This window comes from Euprymna scolopes, chromosome 43, assembly GCF_053919585.1.
Source record: "Euprymna scolopes isolate OS-2025 chromosome 43, ASM5391958v1, whole genome shotgun sequence".
NCBI lineage: Eukaryota > Metazoa > Mollusca > Cephalopoda > Sepiida > Sepiolidae > Euprymna > Euprymna scolopes.
Window position 1 is genome coordinate 11,311,186 of NC_136524.1, and position 17,445 is coordinate 11,328,630.

At 29.4% G+C, this 17,445-nt stretch overlaps 1 protein-coding gene across 2 annotated transcripts in view; it reads right to left on the reverse strand.

Moving 5' to 3' along the window:
• The window catches only part of LOC145268184 (codanin-1-like), an 84,085-nt gene that overhangs the window by 36,405 nt on the left and 30,235 nt on the right, over positions 1-17,445 (reverse strand). For both annotated transcript variants that reach the window (XM_080123414.1, XM_080123415.1), the window contains 6 exons: positions 16,256-16,353; positions 15,403-15,562; positions 12,020-12,085; positions 9,107-9,247; positions 8,094-8,260; positions 5,748-5,829 (listed from right to left, as the gene is read on the reverse strand). In XM_080123414.1, the coding sequence (XP_079979540.1) occupies positions 5,748-5,829; positions 8,094-8,260; positions 9,107-9,247; positions 12,020-12,085; positions 15,403-15,562; positions 16,256-16,353 (714 nt within the window). The remainder of the gene's footprint in view (positions 1-5,747; positions 5,830-8,093; positions 8,261-9,106; positions 9,248-12,019; positions 12,086-15,402; positions 15,563-16,255; positions 16,354-17,445) is intronic.

Genomic DNA, 17,445 nt, shown 5'->3' on the forward strand with positions numbered 1-17,445 from the left:
GGATTTTTTAAAAAAGTTTAACATTATTTTTTTTTTTTTTAAATATTTAAGCAGGGTTACTTCGCTTATTCTTTACTTTACCCCCCCCCCTTACACACACACCTCAAAAACTCCAGGTATCCCTGCTAATATGTATATTAAAAATAAATAAATATATGAATTTGAGATCATATATGTATGTACATCCTTCATAAAAAAACATTGCATCAGTTATTTATCTTGATACATATATACATAGAAAAGAATTGTAAAATTATGTTAGTAATTTAATTTTTTATGCATAAATTATCATTTATGGGGAAAAAAAGGTGACTCTTTACTAAAGTAGAATAATTGAAAAAATGTAATAATTACAAATCATGTATTTAATTAAATAAGTGCATTAATAGAAATGCTGTCGTAATAATTTAATGAAATATAAAGATTATTGTAGCTATGTTTATTACAAACTAGCTGTACCCTGCCACGCGTTGTAGTGGCTCAATTTGGTGTAATGGAAAAATCTAATAAAAAGAGAAAATGCATGTTTCTTATATTCTTAGTACAGCAATCCACTCCAAAAAGTGAAAAAAAAAAAAGACAAAAATGTAAAAAAATGGTATTCTTGTAGAATTGGATCCGAATCCTCGGGAGTTTCCGTCAATCATGCCTTGGACTCGACCAACAATCAGTGGATTAAGCCGAACGTTGCTAAAATGTTGAAACGCTAAATAGTTTTTTTTTTTTTTTTTTGTATTAAAAAATGTGTTTTTAATTAGTATTTGGGTGAGGGGGAGGGGTTACAATACATAGATTCAAAAAAGTTGTCCAAAAACAAATAAATGAAAGCAAAGGTAAGTTACGTTTCTATCTAATTGGATGATTTTTTAGTGTTTTTATTTAATGTAAAATGTTTAATCAGCTCGAAAAACACAGTGTTTATCGATGTATTTGAAAAAGACAAATGGTCACAGACTCTGTTGAATATGTTAAGTTTGGGGAAGTAAGTTAAAAACTATAAAAAACAGTGTTAGAAACCCACCGAATATGTTACCATGACATAGGCTGACATATTCGGTGGGTTTCTGACAGTATTTTGTACAGTTTTTTAGTTTTAACTCATTTTTCCAAAGTTAACGTAATTAACAGTGTCTGCCATATTTGTATTTTTCAAATATACCGATAAACACTGTAACTGGATAAGATTTTAGTATTTTTATTTAATGTAAAATGTTTAATCGGTTTGAGAACATGCAGTGTTTATCAGTATATTTGAAAAATACAAATGGCATCAGACTGTGTTAAACACGTTAAGTTTTGGAAAATGAGTTAAAACTAAAAACTATACAAAATTCTATTAGGAACTCACTCAATATATGTTACCGTAACATAGGTAATCATATATTTCGGTGGTTATTTAACAGTAATTTGTACAGTTATTTAGTTTTAACTCATTTTCCCAAACTTAATATGTTTAACACAGAGATTGCCGCCATTTCTAATTTTCAAATATAACGGTAAACTAAATAAAAACATTAAAAAATTATCCAGTTTTGTAGAAAAGTAACTTATCTTGCCTTTGATAATATTTGTTATACATTTGTTTTTTTGACAACTTTTTCGAATCTATGTGTACAGTAATACAAACCCAATAAAAACACTAAAAATTATCCAGTTAGGTAGAAAAGTAACTTATCTTGTCTTTGAAAACATTTACTTGTTATATATTTGTTTTTGTTGACAACTTTTTCAAATCTTTGTGCAAATACAAACCCAAAGGGGGTATTTTTCTGTCTATTTTTATTTTTGGTACCGCGCTATTTTAAAGTAGTTTTTCCAAGTTAAATTTAAATTTCACAATATCTTTTTTTTTTTTTTTTTTTACATTAGGTCCACCTCCACAATTTTCTTTAAAATGACTACTTTTAAAGGTTTTTGACTATGCTGAATAAGAAAATCTCATTTAAAATTTGCACAGGCAAGTAGTTTTTGAGATATAAAGACCTATACTATGCACTATAATTCACTGGCGGCCATGGATAAACACCCCCAACCTCCCTATATTAAGACTGGCTTTCGGAATAAACATGATGATCTTTTCTCCTCCCTGCAACCTCTCTCCCACAGAAGAGACGTTGCAAGCCTGTCTCTGTTTTATCGTTATTTCTATGGCAAGTGCTCGTCTGAGCTCCATTCTCTGCCCCCCACTCACCAATCTTTCACGAAAAACACCCGACTAGCTGAAACCACTGTAAATTTTCCCCACTCTTTATCCGTGCCTAAATCAAAATGTAGATTCCATGAAAAAAGCTTCTTTCTTAGAACTGCACGGCTGTGGAACTCTCTGCCGCTTGCCTGTTTCCCCCCCCCCCCGAATTCAACTTGGATGTCTTCAAGTCCAACACAAACAAATTCCTGATTAAGTAATGACACCTTATCAAATCCCCAATACTAACTATTACTACGATACTATCCCACTGATTAGTGTACACACAATAACCCTTATCCCCGAGTGGCTCCTTGGCCTTGATAAGTGGTGATCCCCATGTAAAAAAAAAAAAAAAAAACACCCCCCCACCTACCTATGTTAAAAATTGTGGAGGTGGACCTAATGTGAAAATTTACCTTCTTTTTTTTTTTTTTTTTTTTTAATAAATTGTTAGTTGAAAACACAGAAGGCAGATTTACCATTTAGTTGTACAAATATCCTCAAATAGGTAATCACTAAAAGGGACTCTTAAAGGTCGATGCTGGTATCGAGCAAAAGTTTGTTTATATGTTTTACAAACTTTAAATGGGTAAAATATAAGCACATAATCATTGAAAATGTGATCATGTGATTAAAATTTAATTGAACTTAACCACGTTGTTTAACAAATTAAAAAAATATAATCCAAGTTTTAAAATGATTAAATGTTTTATTTTATTTAAAATTAAAACATTGCACAATAAAAATGAAATTTTGGGTACCTATATATTTTTGGTGCTGTGCTGAAATAACGTTATTATTTTGAAAACCATTCTTAATGAGGAACTGAGGGTGTTTTATAACTATTCTGTGCTTCCACTTCACAATTAAAAAAAAAAAGAAAAAGATATTGTGAAACTTTAATTTAAACTGAAAAAAAAAAAAAAAAAAAAAAAAAAAACTATAAAAATAGCACGGTAGCATCTGCCATTGTATACGTCCAAGAACAATATCTACTGTAAAATTAAACCAAAATTTTGTGCTCATGCATTTTTGATACCACGCTATTTTTAAATAGTTTTTTCAGGTTAAATTAAAGTTTCAAGATATCTTCTTTTTTTTTTACTGTAAGGTGTAAGCACAGAATAGTTACAAAACATCCTCCCCATGGTAAGAATGGCTTTCAAAATAACCTTATTATTTCAGCACAGTAACAAAAAATACATAAGTACCCAAAATTTTATTTGCATTGTTCAATGTTTTTAATGTTAAATTATAAAATAAAACATATTTAATCATTGTAATATTTCATCTTGCATTATTTTTTAAATTTGTTAAACAACGTGGTTAATTTAAATTAAATTTTAATCACATGATCACATTTTCAATAATTATGTGATTATATTTTACCCATTTAAAGTTTGTGAAATATGTAAAAAACCTTCTGCTCGATACCGGTGTTGACTTTTTAGTGATTACCTGGTTTGAGGATATTTGTACAACTAAGCAGCAAATCTGGCGAAACTTTTCTGTATTTTATCTAAGAATTTCTTTAATAAAGAAAAAGTATTCATATTTTCTCATATAAAATCTTCTGAAAAAAAAAAAAAAAGTGTACTTTCAATTTTGTTAAAAAAGTTTTCTTGAAAAAAAAAACAAAACAAAAAAAACTTTAACCTAAAATTTACAGTAAAAAAAAAAGCAAAAACAAAACAATCGGACCTTAATCGCGTTGTTTTGTTTTTTTCAAGTTAAATTCAACTTTCACAATATCTATTTTATAATTTCACGATATCTTTTTTTTGTAATAATAAATTTCTATGCAAAACAAAAGACAATCTCCACAAGTGGGGCCTAGACACCTCCCCTTTATGTCCATGTGGAGAGATACAAACGATGCATCACCTTAGGGAAAACTGCCGATTGGGTCCTCATTGCTCAAACCAAGACCTTAAGGAGGCAAACAGCACCGCCATGCAATGGGTTACTTTCTATTATGATAAGATATGATTATGAATAATTAATTGTAAATAATAAATTGTTTTTTTTTAATAATAAATTGTTAGTTGAAAGCACAGAATAGTTACAAAACACCCTCCCCTTTCTATGGTAAGAATGGCTGAAAAAAAACAAATAAAAATAAAAAAGATATCATTTAAGCACTTTACCAAAGTGCATATAATTTTCTCTGAAAAAAAAACTTTACTTCCACCTAACAATTTATAGTTTTAATAATAAAAAAGTTCATATTTTCTTATATAGAAACAACTGTTAAAAAAAAAAAAAAAAAAAAAAAAAAAAGAAAGTGTGCTGCCAATTTTGTTAAAAAATGATTTTTACAACAAAGATAGTTTTGTTAAGGTTCTTTGACTTTTATGTTTCAACTCAAACCGCACCTTCTGGTGAGCAATTTGTTTTAAATTAAAAAAAAATTGGGAAATCTTGGCAAACGAATTTAAATTTAAAAAATAGAGAATGTTTTCTTTTTTTTTTCATTTATTGATTAGAGTCATGGAATCATGGTGAATGAATTGACATAAAGACCAGAAGTAAAATCCGAATAGTCACGCAGAATCGACTTATGAAAAATATTTTTATTTTATTTAATTTATAATTTAAATTATTAATTTAGTTTAATAACAAAAAAAATTCCTCGACTCTAAGGAAAGACTGTCTGAAAATTTCAATTAAATTGATAATGTAGAAATATCATTTCATTGATAACGATCGAACCAAGAATTTAATTTTTATATATATATAGATGTGGACATCCATACATCTGAGAAGAAACGATGCTGTAGAAATAATGATACTTGTTGTTGGTGAAGGAGTCAGAGGATTTAATGGATAGAGAGTGAAAATGTTTGCTACTATTTTTGAGGGAATACATATTTGAGAGAGGCAGTTTGCTTTGGAATTAATGTAATAATTTGTATATGAAGATGAAATTTACTAATAGTTTAGGGAAGCATGGTTAAGAAAATATTGCATGTACTGATTATAAAAAAATTGCTTAGGAAGCATTTGTTTATTTTCCTATTGAAACTATAGAGGCAGGAGAATATTATAAGAGACATTGATATTTATTATAGAGTGTAAGATGCCAACCCATTTAAACTAATATTATGTTGTTGTAAACAGGTAGCTTATTGAAGGAAAGAGAGAGAGCACTAAATGCCTCTAGTAAGAAAAGGTGTCACAAAATCAGTCACAGAGCTATCCGAACCAAGAAAAATGTTTTGGGTGATAAAATTTTAAATATATTTTACAACAATCAGGCCACATTCAAATAGAATAATCTACAACAGTCCTAGCAATAGGAGTATAGAATCTGAATGATAACACTTGATAAAATGTAGAATCTTTGATCACTAACAGCATACATGCCTATTAAAAATAAATTAAAAAATGGTACCTATGTATGGTAGAAAATTTAGAAATTTCTCTTTAAAAAAAGAAATAAAAATTTTTTTAAAGCGTAGCTTTCTGTTTATTGATTACAATTGGGTTTGAGCTGTTTCCAATTTAGATTTGATGCATGTGTAATCACACCATCAATAGGAAATGATGGATTACTTACCGCAAACAACCATTCAAGTTGAACAATGATAAATAGCCGCGTTTTAACACAAAATCCTGATCTCAAATCTGCCCAAGATTTCCTGCAAAAAAGTTTGAATAGCAAAAACATGAAACTAAAACAAAAAAACCTTTTATATGAATTTAAGAATGTGTATGCATAGGTTTTTATATTCGTATATAAGGTTTCACCCTCTAAACTAATTAACTGATTATTAAAGATTTTGGAAGAAAAATGCTAATGTAAACTATTTAGTTTTATGGCAAAATGGAGTTAAATCAATTATTAAATAGAATTTTCATAAAAAATAGAATTAATTTACTATTCAGAGGCTACAAACTTTCAATAACATTCACGCTATAGATTATTATCTCCCTTCTTTGAAGACAACATACTGGCTTGCTGTCACCTTTAAATAGTTTGGGGTTTTTTTTGTTTTTGTTTTTTTACATAGGCATCACCACTTATCAAGACCACGAGGCCACTCGAGGATAAGAGTTAAGGAGTGTACAGTAGAAATTAAATTAATTGAATTTTTATGAAAATTTTACTTGCTTATTTTCCATAATTTTTCATGTACATTTAATTATTGTTATCATCATTAATAAATAAGTATATTCGGAAGTTTTTCTATTTATTTTGAACTGGCATATTTCACTATAGAAATAAGCACTTAATATTTAATTTAAAATTATTGAATTCGTCAATATTGTCATTTCATTCAGTTATCTAGATACAGATAGAGTGATAGATGTACTAGGCCCATTATTTAGTATGTTAAGATCACTGGCCTAAACAGAATGCGATAAAAATAAAACTTGTGTGAATATATATATATATATATATATATATATATATATAATAAAACTTTTGTTTTGTTTTTTTCTTCTTTTAATATTATCACATGATGAACTATTTTTTAGTAAAATCTATTTAGTATTATGCATGTAATCTGAAGAAAAGTTTGTTTGAAACGTATAAAGAAGTTAGAATACTCAAAATTTTTACAAAAGTCTTACCAAGGTATAGGGTGTATATATTTGGTGAACCACTCAAGCCATTGTTTTAAAAACACTCAAATATATATATATATATATATATATATATATATATATATATATATATATATATATATATATATATTCCACCTATATACTAATTTTATTAGAATGGTTTAGGCCATTGATTTGAAGATTTACCTATTAATTTTTCTAGATCTTAAGTAGCCCACAATTACAGCTTGATCTTTACTCCTGACCTGAAATGGAATACGTACACCAAGTCTATTGCCGGGGTCACTAGAAAAATGATGAGATCCTTCTACTGCTCCAGAAGATATCTCACTGCTGATGCAATTCTCTACTTGTATAAAAGCCAAGTATGTCCAAGGATGGAGTACTGTTGCCGCATCTGGGCAGGAGCTGCTAAAAACAGCCTATCCTGCCTTGACAGAGTACAAAAATAGGCTTCATGGTATAGTGGGGGATGCTCTTTTTTCTTCCCTGCAACCTCTCTCCCACAGGAGAGACGTTGCGGGCCTGTCTTTGTTTTATTATTACTTCCATTGCAGGTGCTTGTCTGAGCTCCAATCCCTGCCCCCCCCCCTCCTCACCAAGCTTTCATGAGAAACACCCGTCTAGCTGAAACCACTGTCAAAAATTTTCCCTACTCTTTATCTGTGCCAAAACCAAAATGTAGATTCCATGAACAAGGCTTCTTTCTTAGAGGTGCATGCCTGTGGAACTCTGTTCCGTCTGCCTGTTTCCCACCTGACTACAACTTCAAGTCCAACATAAACAAGTTCCTGATGAACCGCCCCTTTAAGTAGACACTTTACCAAATCTCAACATTAGCGTACTGTACACGCAATAACCCTTATCCCCGAGTGGCTTCCGGGCCTTGATAAGTGGTGACCACCTTGTACAAAAAAAAAAAAAAAAAAAGCATAGAAACTTGTAACTAAAGAAACATTGCTACTCCAAAGATGCCAACCCATTTCTTGTGATTTCACTATTCTTTGCAAAAAGAAATTTCCCATTGCAGGCCTGCTATCTAAAACATACAGCTAACCTGAACAAAAGCAATATTATGCGTATATGTTATATTATGTGTATATGTTATATTATGTGTATATGTTATATTATGCGTATTTGTTATATTATGTGTATATGTTATATTATGCGTATATGTTATATTATGCGTATATGTTATATTATGCGTATATGTTATATTATGCGTATATGTTATATTATGCGTATTTGTTATATTATGCGTATTTGTTATATTATGCGTATTTACAGTGATCATCAAATATAAGCAAACATCTACAATAATATAAAGCTTCACCTGTGAATAGAGAGCAGTTTCTGGAAAATTTTCTGGTAGTAATCAAGCATTGGAGACATAGAATCCATCCAGCTTAAGAATTCCACAACCCAAGGAATTGTATAACAGAGGCGTCCTTGGGCACAGGCTTCATTCAAATAAAGCAAAATATCACATGGCGGAGTACTCTGCAACAAAAAATAGAACACATTTACCATCAAATAATCTCATTGTAAATGAGATAATATTTAAAATTTCATTTCAACCAATTTTAAAAAGACTAAATAAATGTAGACAGGCAGTACAATTTTTTAGAACAGAGAGAAAGCCATTTGTCGCTTCACCATCTTGTATGGCAGTGAAATATCGGACCCAAACACTTGATTTGCAAGTTTCAGCATAATTACCCTCCCATGAGCAGGTGAATGCGTGACAGCAGTCTAGAGTAAAGAATCCCTATTAGAAACTTGGTAGAATTTTGGATGTCTTATACACTCCGCATCTCAAGTGGTTTTGCCATCAATTTAATAATGTATATGAATATGCAGGCATAGAAAACTGCTTGTGTGTACAAATGAACTTACCTGCTTGCAAAATGTTTATATCAATCCTGTAGATTGGACCAGAGATATCAAGCATGAAATGTTGCCTGGTGTTGCCCACAATAGAGTCTGGGATTCTTAAATAGCAAGATTGGATAAGAATGATGATGATTGTACAGTGTTGCATGAGTAAAAACCCCCTCCTAATTTGAACCTTCATTGTGACTGTATTCCAGTTACATGCAATTTGCGTACATTTTGTTTCTAAAATCTCTAGATAAGATCTTGGTAGATACTAAAATTCCGAGTCAGAGTAATGGCAATAAACACTCAAATTGCTACTTCACCACTGGATGTTGTTTAATGTTATAACTTACAGCTTCGGTCTTAGGAATTCCTAACAAGATGCACAACCTATTAAAGGTCAAATTAGATTATTATTAGTAATTATTCAATCATTAGTATCAAATTTAAAATGCTCAATTTACTTACAATGTTCTTTATTTCTAGATAAGCAGGATGTACTTCTTCTGGAAGTCCGTTAATAGATTGGTATGGGAGAAATGTCAAAAAACCAAGAAACTTTGCCAGTAAACGTAACGTTAACAGGCAAGATTTGAATTCTTTTGTAATCTGTATAAATAAAAAAAACATTTGATAAAAAAATAAACAGACAAAAATTTTCAATTAAAAATTAAAGAAATTTACAGCATCATATCAACTCCGGCAACTATGAAAATCTGATGAACAGCAACATAAACTGGGGAAATTTCTTGGTTAACATTTTTCAAAATATTGCCATCACCATTCCATATCAATGATCAGACACCACCATTCATCACAAAAAGAGGAGGGGGGTATCTTTCATTTTCTGATGACATGTCTTGACCAGGCAGTAAATGTTATGCTCTCAATCATACATATTCAGTTTCTCATAATGATAGTTGAACCACAGTTTCAACGAGCAACAAAGTTGACTCAGTGATAGCCTACTTATGTACACCTTTTTTGTTAATGTACTTGCTAATCTTCTCCACAACCTTTTCCCCTCTACACACACACACACACACACACACACACACACACACACACGCGTTATTTATTTGTTTTTGCTTGTGATACTTTCGAATGAATTCACTTATTTATACGAAAGTGCATTTTTACCTAAATGTGAGTTGGGAATAATTTTCTCTTTCACCAATTTGGTACCCCCAAATGGGGAGTGGCATATATATTGTCTCCACTAACACATGTTTTGTCATCTATGACTCATCATAGTGGCTGAATCTAGCTAGATTCAGTCACTATGATGAGTCATAGATGACAAAACACGAGTTTGGAAAAAAGTATCACTATTTCTATAATCAGAATTGTGGGGATCAGGTTCCGGCTTCTACCCTGTTAAATACTAAACCTATGCTGCCTGCTGCCCATCTTTCAACATCTGGTGGTTTGGACATGCAAATCATCAAACAGAGGAGAGCTCATTAGCTTTACTGGTAGTTTAAAAATCTATAAATTATTTTTCAGCAATGGAAAATTTAGTTTTAAACAACAAAAAAAATGAAACAAAAAATTCATTTTTAGCATAAAAAAAACAGGCAAAAGATTTTCCAATTCTGATTTGCCAAAAGGTTCTGATTTTCCTTTTTTAGATTAATTGTCCCATCACTAATGTATACATATATACTTTTTTGAAAGCAATTAAATTTGAAAATAAGGCAAAATACCTTAGAAACCATAAATAAGATATGAATACTTTTATTATTAAAAACATTTTTCTGCGGTTCTACAATATATTAGGACAAAATTTCGAAAATCATAAAACCGAAATTCACATGAAAACAATGGTATCTACGTATTCCTCATATTTTTAAGATGATTATATCCAAAAATTACGAAAATCGATAAGGTAGAAAATTATTTATTAAAGAAAATAAAAAATAGAATTTGATGAAATTGATCATAAGACACAGGAAAGTTCAAAAGGGAGGTAATTTTCCATTTTGCTTTAAACAAGATAGCAGCAAATTTTTGCCTGCTAACATGATTAAAGCTTAATAATTCAGTAATATTCAAGTAATTTCGACTTAATAATTTGGAAGGTACCATTGTAACTTATTAGAATTGACAAAAAAAATGAGTGGAAACCATTGCTTTTTTTTTTATCTGAAAACTCCGTTTATCAACTACAAAACTGTCGCAATTCTGTAGAAGCGCCCATTTTTTTTTTTTTTACTTAAATTTTTTCGATACATTTCTTTCAGAGACTTATGTCATACACAAGCTATTTCTATATAAAATAAGCAGTTTCATAACCATTCCAGTAACAAGAGATCACTTCAATAACAAGAAAGAACTTTACCAATTATTAAAAAAAAAAAAAAAAAAAAAAAAACAGACCTTAATTATGAAGTCTTTGAAGAAGAATTTATTGGAAACATTTAAAACAAAAGCAAAAGAGAAAAGGGTGATTTTTAATAAAAAATATATTTGCACTTTATTCATCGCTTTCAAGGCGTTTTATCAATTTTCAAAATTTACATATGAGTATGTATAAAAAATTAGTGTTAAAAGTTTTTACTTTTTCTTTATTCATTTTTATAAAGGTGACATGTAGGAATATATATATTTAGTTATAATCAGTTAACATACATCCTAACTTCCAGCAGAGCGCTACCAGAAGTGGTGACAAGGCAAATCAGCTCCTTCACTTTAATTGTTCTTCAGTCTTTCTATTGTGAAGCGATTTATTGAAATGAAATATAAGAAAAGGACATCAATGAAAAGTATACAACAAAAATTAACAAAATTATAAAAAGATAAAAATAACACAATTAGTCTTTATTTGCACTTCCAATAACAAAAGTTAAAAAAATAAGATTTTATTTTATTTAAATTTTATAAGAAATATGTTTATGAAATTATAAAAATTATTTTTTTAATTTAAAAATAAGTTTTTTATTTAAATTTATATAATGTTTATGAAAATATAAAACTAAAATTATTGAAATAAAATAATTGAAATCAAAATAAACAAATTGCAAACATCATAAAAAAACGTATTCAATGCATAATATTCATGTAATAGTTTTTAAAGATTGTAAGTGTTTTCAATAATTCTTAAAACAAAAAATTAAACAAGCCTTAATTAAAATAAAAACAAAAAACTTTTCAATGATTATTAAATAAAAAAAGAACTATCAGAAAAACATAATAAAAAAAAGAGTACATAATAGAGGAGATATCGGAGTGCAAAAAAAAAATTTTTTTAAATGAAGGAACCGATTTGCCTTGTCACCACTTCCAGTAGCGCTATACCGGAAGCAAAAGTTAGGAAGTACATTAGCTGACTATAAAAAAGTTTAATCTTCAAACCAGAAAAATTAGATGCCAAATACTTACATCACGAGATGTATCTCCATTTTCTTCATTTACACTTTGAAGAGACACAAGCTGATATTTATCTAGCTAGAAAAAAAAAATCTCAAATCAGTACACATAGAGCAGTTGAAGTAGCAGGGTTAGTTGGAGCCAGGAAATCAATTTCCAAAAAAGTCATCAAACACATATGCACATGTAAAACAGAAACCAATTATGGTGAAATAAAAATTAAAGAATTGAACTGTATATTCTTCTGTTGTATTTTACGACTGATGTGTGCCACACAACAGTGTCGATTAACAATGATAGACATATGCAGCACAATTGCAAATCAAAACAACGAAACCAAGGGTAATGCTACAGCAATACAAAACGATTGCAAGTGTAACGAACATTATAGAAGTGTTATCTAGAACACTTTTTATGTTTGATTTTGGGGCACGAATGAACCATAATACTTGAATTTGGCCTATCATTATTATCATTAAATGCTTCAAAATCACTGGAATTGCCAAGGATATAAGGAATTTTTTCTTTAATTTTATTTATATATACTGAAAAAGCATTGTTCTTTTCTCATAGAGTTCAGAGACATTATTAAGATAATTCAGAGGAAAAAAAATATCGCAAAGCCAATATTTTGTATAGGGCCTCTAAATGTGTCCTTGGCATTATAACAACTTGAGGTCCCCACTTTTTTTTTTTTTTTGAATAGATTTTTATTTGATGGTCCATTTCAAGAGAATTTTACTTAAATGAATCTTTTCTATAATTAGTATTATTAAACCATCTGCCATATTAATCATGAATGATAGCAGATCAATATTGGTAGTCTATCCTCAGATTTTTTACAACAACAGAACCTGCTTTCAGACATCCAAAGATTAGGAGGTTTAGTAGGAAAGTTGTAAAAAAAAAAAAAAAACTCTAGAAGAGTGTCTGTAGGCAACAACAGCATGTGTGGATTGGAGTGATGTAAGAACAAAGCATGTAAAGAAGGTTTCACTACTGAACGTCTGTAAGCAATGTACCTGAAATCGTCAAAGATATCAGCTGTACTCCTGCTTACAGAACAAGTATTAGGTTATCACCATCCACTTTTTTTGTTTTATTTTACTTCAGTCGAAGTTCTCAGAAATCAAGGGACCCACTACCTGAGACTAACACTTGAACTCTATATGAGATATATAGATATTCGAATGTTCCATTAAAGTAATTTATCTCTCAAACATTGAATTAGTAAAGAAATTGAGAACATAATTTTCCTCTTCCCAAATAACTGTTTTTATATGTTGAAGCATATCTTTCGTTTTAGTCTTTTGGTCTTACTGGATTGCAGGACAAGAATTCTTCTAGTCTGGTGGAGTATCCAGCTTTGTGTTTTTACTTAAGGTAACATCATTTGGAGAAGGTACACCATTCCTCGGAAAAGCTAATGTGGGTTAGCCATAGTGATCTTATTTGGGAAGTGAATACGAAATGTGATTTTAAATATTTGGTCAGGGTTTACTTCTAGGAAAAAGTATCTTCATGCCAGGTTGTTTTGGAAAAGCCCTGTACAGAGAGAGCTTAGACACTTGAGGATAGTGTCTAGTAGGCATTCTTCTTGTCTTCCTTTGTGGTAGATTCTATGAGGAAGACTGCTTTTTGTTAACTATTATCACCACCTACAACTTGCAATGCTGTTTTCTTAGCAATTTTCAACAGCAAGGTTATGGAACAGAAGAGAATTAGAGTGAATGCAGGAAATACGAAAAGCTGAAAATTGAGATGAATTTCCGAATGTGTCCCACTGTGTGTGTGTGTGAGAGAGAGAGAGAGAGTGTGAGTATGTGTGTGCATGAAAAGGGCAGTGCAAGCAAAAGAAAAGTTAACTTAAGAAAAAAAGACACCAAAGAAGTCATTTTTATTGCCGAAATAAAAATCATTTAATTACCATTACAAATCATTTGAAGTCAACTGCCGCAGTTATATTTTCAGAAAAAACAAGAAAGCAAGGTAAAACAAGATGGAGAAAAAATAAAATGAGTAAGAGGAAAAAAAAAGAAAAATTCAGTTAATAGTAATAAAAAAAATAAATAAGACTCTAGCAGAAATTAGCTCATTTTAATTAAAAAAAAAACGAGGCAGCGGGGGGAGGTCACATCCATGGAGGGGTTCTAGTAATTTAAAACAGAAATCTGATTTTTCTTATTTCAAATTATTTTAAATTTATCCAATAACAACACCCTATTTGTTTTATATACTATATATATATTCTGAGTAGTAAAGTTAACTAATTTGCATTTTGCCATGCAAAGAGATACTTTATTAATTAAGTACACGTTGTCATTGTTTATTTTTGTTTTAAATTCAGCAATTGTCTTGATTTAAATTCAACAAATATTTGTGTTTATGAATAATTTTTTTTTGAAACATTTAACAAGTCAATAAATTTCAGAATTACCAATGATGGTTCACCTTTTAGTGATAGCATGGCAGTTGTTTACGCACCACTATTGTGGTCATTTCTGGCATATTCTTTGGAGGAACTCACTTATTTCTTTCTATTCTTTACATTTATATATATAAAAAATAGATTTGTATCAAAATTACAAAAATGTTAATGTTCATCTATACGAAGAAATGAGAAAATATATGTTTGAAATGTTTATATTTAAAAGTTTTGATTCACGTCTCAAGAAAAAGTTTTTAAAGTGATTGTGAATCGGCAGAGGTATTTGGTTTAAAAGCTTATTAATAATTCTTTAATATTCTCTTATATTTATTTTAATTTAAAAAAGTTTTCAAGCTTTAACATTCCCTTCCATATTAACTCACCCAACATATCTTAATATTATTTTATAAGGATGATATCAGAAGCATACTTATGTAATAATTTTTTTTTATGTTCATTAAGTTAGCTCCTTTGGGATTGCCACTTATGATTTTGCAATATTTGGTAACTAATATTGTTCATCTTTTTTAAAGGTGAGGGGGGTCTCTTGCTTTAGAGGGCAATGGTTGAATCCACGAATAGAAGTTACTTTGCTTATACTATTTTAATTTCATTTATACTTTCTTTATACAATTTAAATCACCACATCATTTATTAATATTTCTATTCCTTTTCTTATTCAATTTTTAAAATGATTTTTTCACTTATATTGATGAAAAGAGAATAAACAATCATTTCAATAATGCTAATCTCATTTGCCTTTTTTATAATGTTTAACTTACAAAAGTATTCGACTTGTGATTTCAAAATGACTAAAAATAATCAGCAGAAAAAATGCAAGCACATTATGCTGTGCTGTAGTTGATAATGTGCTGCTATGCATGTTTCCAACAGTGAATAGAACCGTCTATTTTGCCAAAGTTGTAAAAAGCTAAAAGCAGACAAAGAAATGTAATTTAGTGCTTACCTCTAAAATCTTTGCCTTTAAAATATCACCAAGATGTTGATTAAAGACATGATTGTTAGCAGAAAGGATGAAGTCATGGAAAAACTCTTGAGAACCAGTAAATGTTGGTGGTGGACTTGGTCCACTTGTACTAAGTGGGATTATAAATCTCTCCTGCAATCTAAAAGTTAAAATTGTGTTATGATTAAAAAACAATTTTTTTTTTTTTTAAATAAAAACTAATATTCTTGAGTCAAGTCCATTCAAAGTGGGTTACGGTTTAGCTTAGCAAAAAGCCAAAGCCTCATATGCTTGAACGCACCTAAAAACATAAAGGTCTGTGGATATATATATATATATATATATATATATATATATATATACACACACACACACACACACACACACACACACACACACACACACAACCATACACATATGTGAGTGTATATCTCATGCCAACAGAAAAAAAAAATATATCAAGTACACGATTGTAAAAACAAGCGCAGAAAGTGTTTATTTACATAAACACAATATATACAATGACAATTTATATAAACACAATTTATACAATAAAGAGTCAATTCACTGGCACTATTCTCTGGATTTCCCATCTCCTCTAGAAGGACTTTTCCAGAACTGTAATCTGTCTAGTTCATTAGGGTGTTAAAATGATAATGAACCTGCCGACAAAAAAAAAAAAAAAAACTGGTACCATCCAAAGGAAAAAAGGCTGATAGATTTTTAAAAATGAACTTTAAGCAAAATCAAATCCAATTAAAGATTTATTTAAATATAGTAGCAAAAGCAATGCCATTTTTTATTTTTTTTAGTTTGTTTATTAGAATTTATAGTGAAAATATGTGTATTTTACCTTTTATATTTCTCTGGATTTGTTTTCTTCAATTGCGATATAAATGAAATTGAATCATCATCATTGTGCAATGCAATACAATTATCTTCTTTATACATCTGATGAAATGAAATAGAGAAAACACCATAGTCATTATTTAATTGCATAAAAAAAATTTCAATCCAATAATTAAAAAATAATACAAAGACGTCAGCGACACAGTTTTGAAAAGCCATCTAATAATTTCCTTTTATCGAGGTAGCGACATTATAATAACTACTGCAATACTTATGTGTTTGTAGTTCCTACACACTGAAAAATAAAGTTGAAAGTTTACAGTTATCTCCTTTCTAAAAAAAATGATATTCTATTCTAATTTCTGCAGTTCATTTGCATAAGATAGGAAAAAGGTAATATGCTGTACATGGATTTGAATGTTTTACCCAAACGATAACACAACAAAGTTAAGTTTATATTTGTAAAATTGTAAGTTTCATAAAAATGGTGAAAGAGATTTAGTTTTGTTTTTCATAAGTTTTGCATATTTTATTAGATTCTGAAATCATTTTAGCACAGTTTGTTTTAGAAATTTTTGAAATGAGAAACGATAATTTGTATTTAGATAATTAACAAAAATCATATATTAATATCAAATATGAAATAGTTTTTAAGACCAATACGTAAATTAATATTAATCACATTTTTTTTACTAATATATTAAATATGAACTACTTTTAATGCAAACGCATAGTTAAAGTAAAATAGTTTTGGATTATAAAAAAAATTTCCAACGCTATTTATAATGTTCACCAATTTATTTTTTTTTATTATTGTTTATGTTTGAATTCATGTTTTGAAATAAGACATAAATAGTAAATCTATGAAATCATGCCAAAATTATAATTATTTTGTTAAAGTAATGTTTTAAGCTCTATTTATAAGCTTAAATAGCATAGTTAGTAGAACCTCAGACTGAAGTGCTTATATGGCTTCATATATATATTATTCCTTAATTGGAATTCATTTTTGAGATGAGCATTATAAATTTTAGTTTTATATACCAATCGGTACGGACCGACTATGGAAGATCAGATAATAAATAAACGTGGATTTATAAGATCAAAGAATCCAACCTTGATCGCCCTTCGGGGTCTGTGGCGCAGTTGATAGAGACGTTGAATCTCTATGGTTCCAGATGAACATTGTCTGAA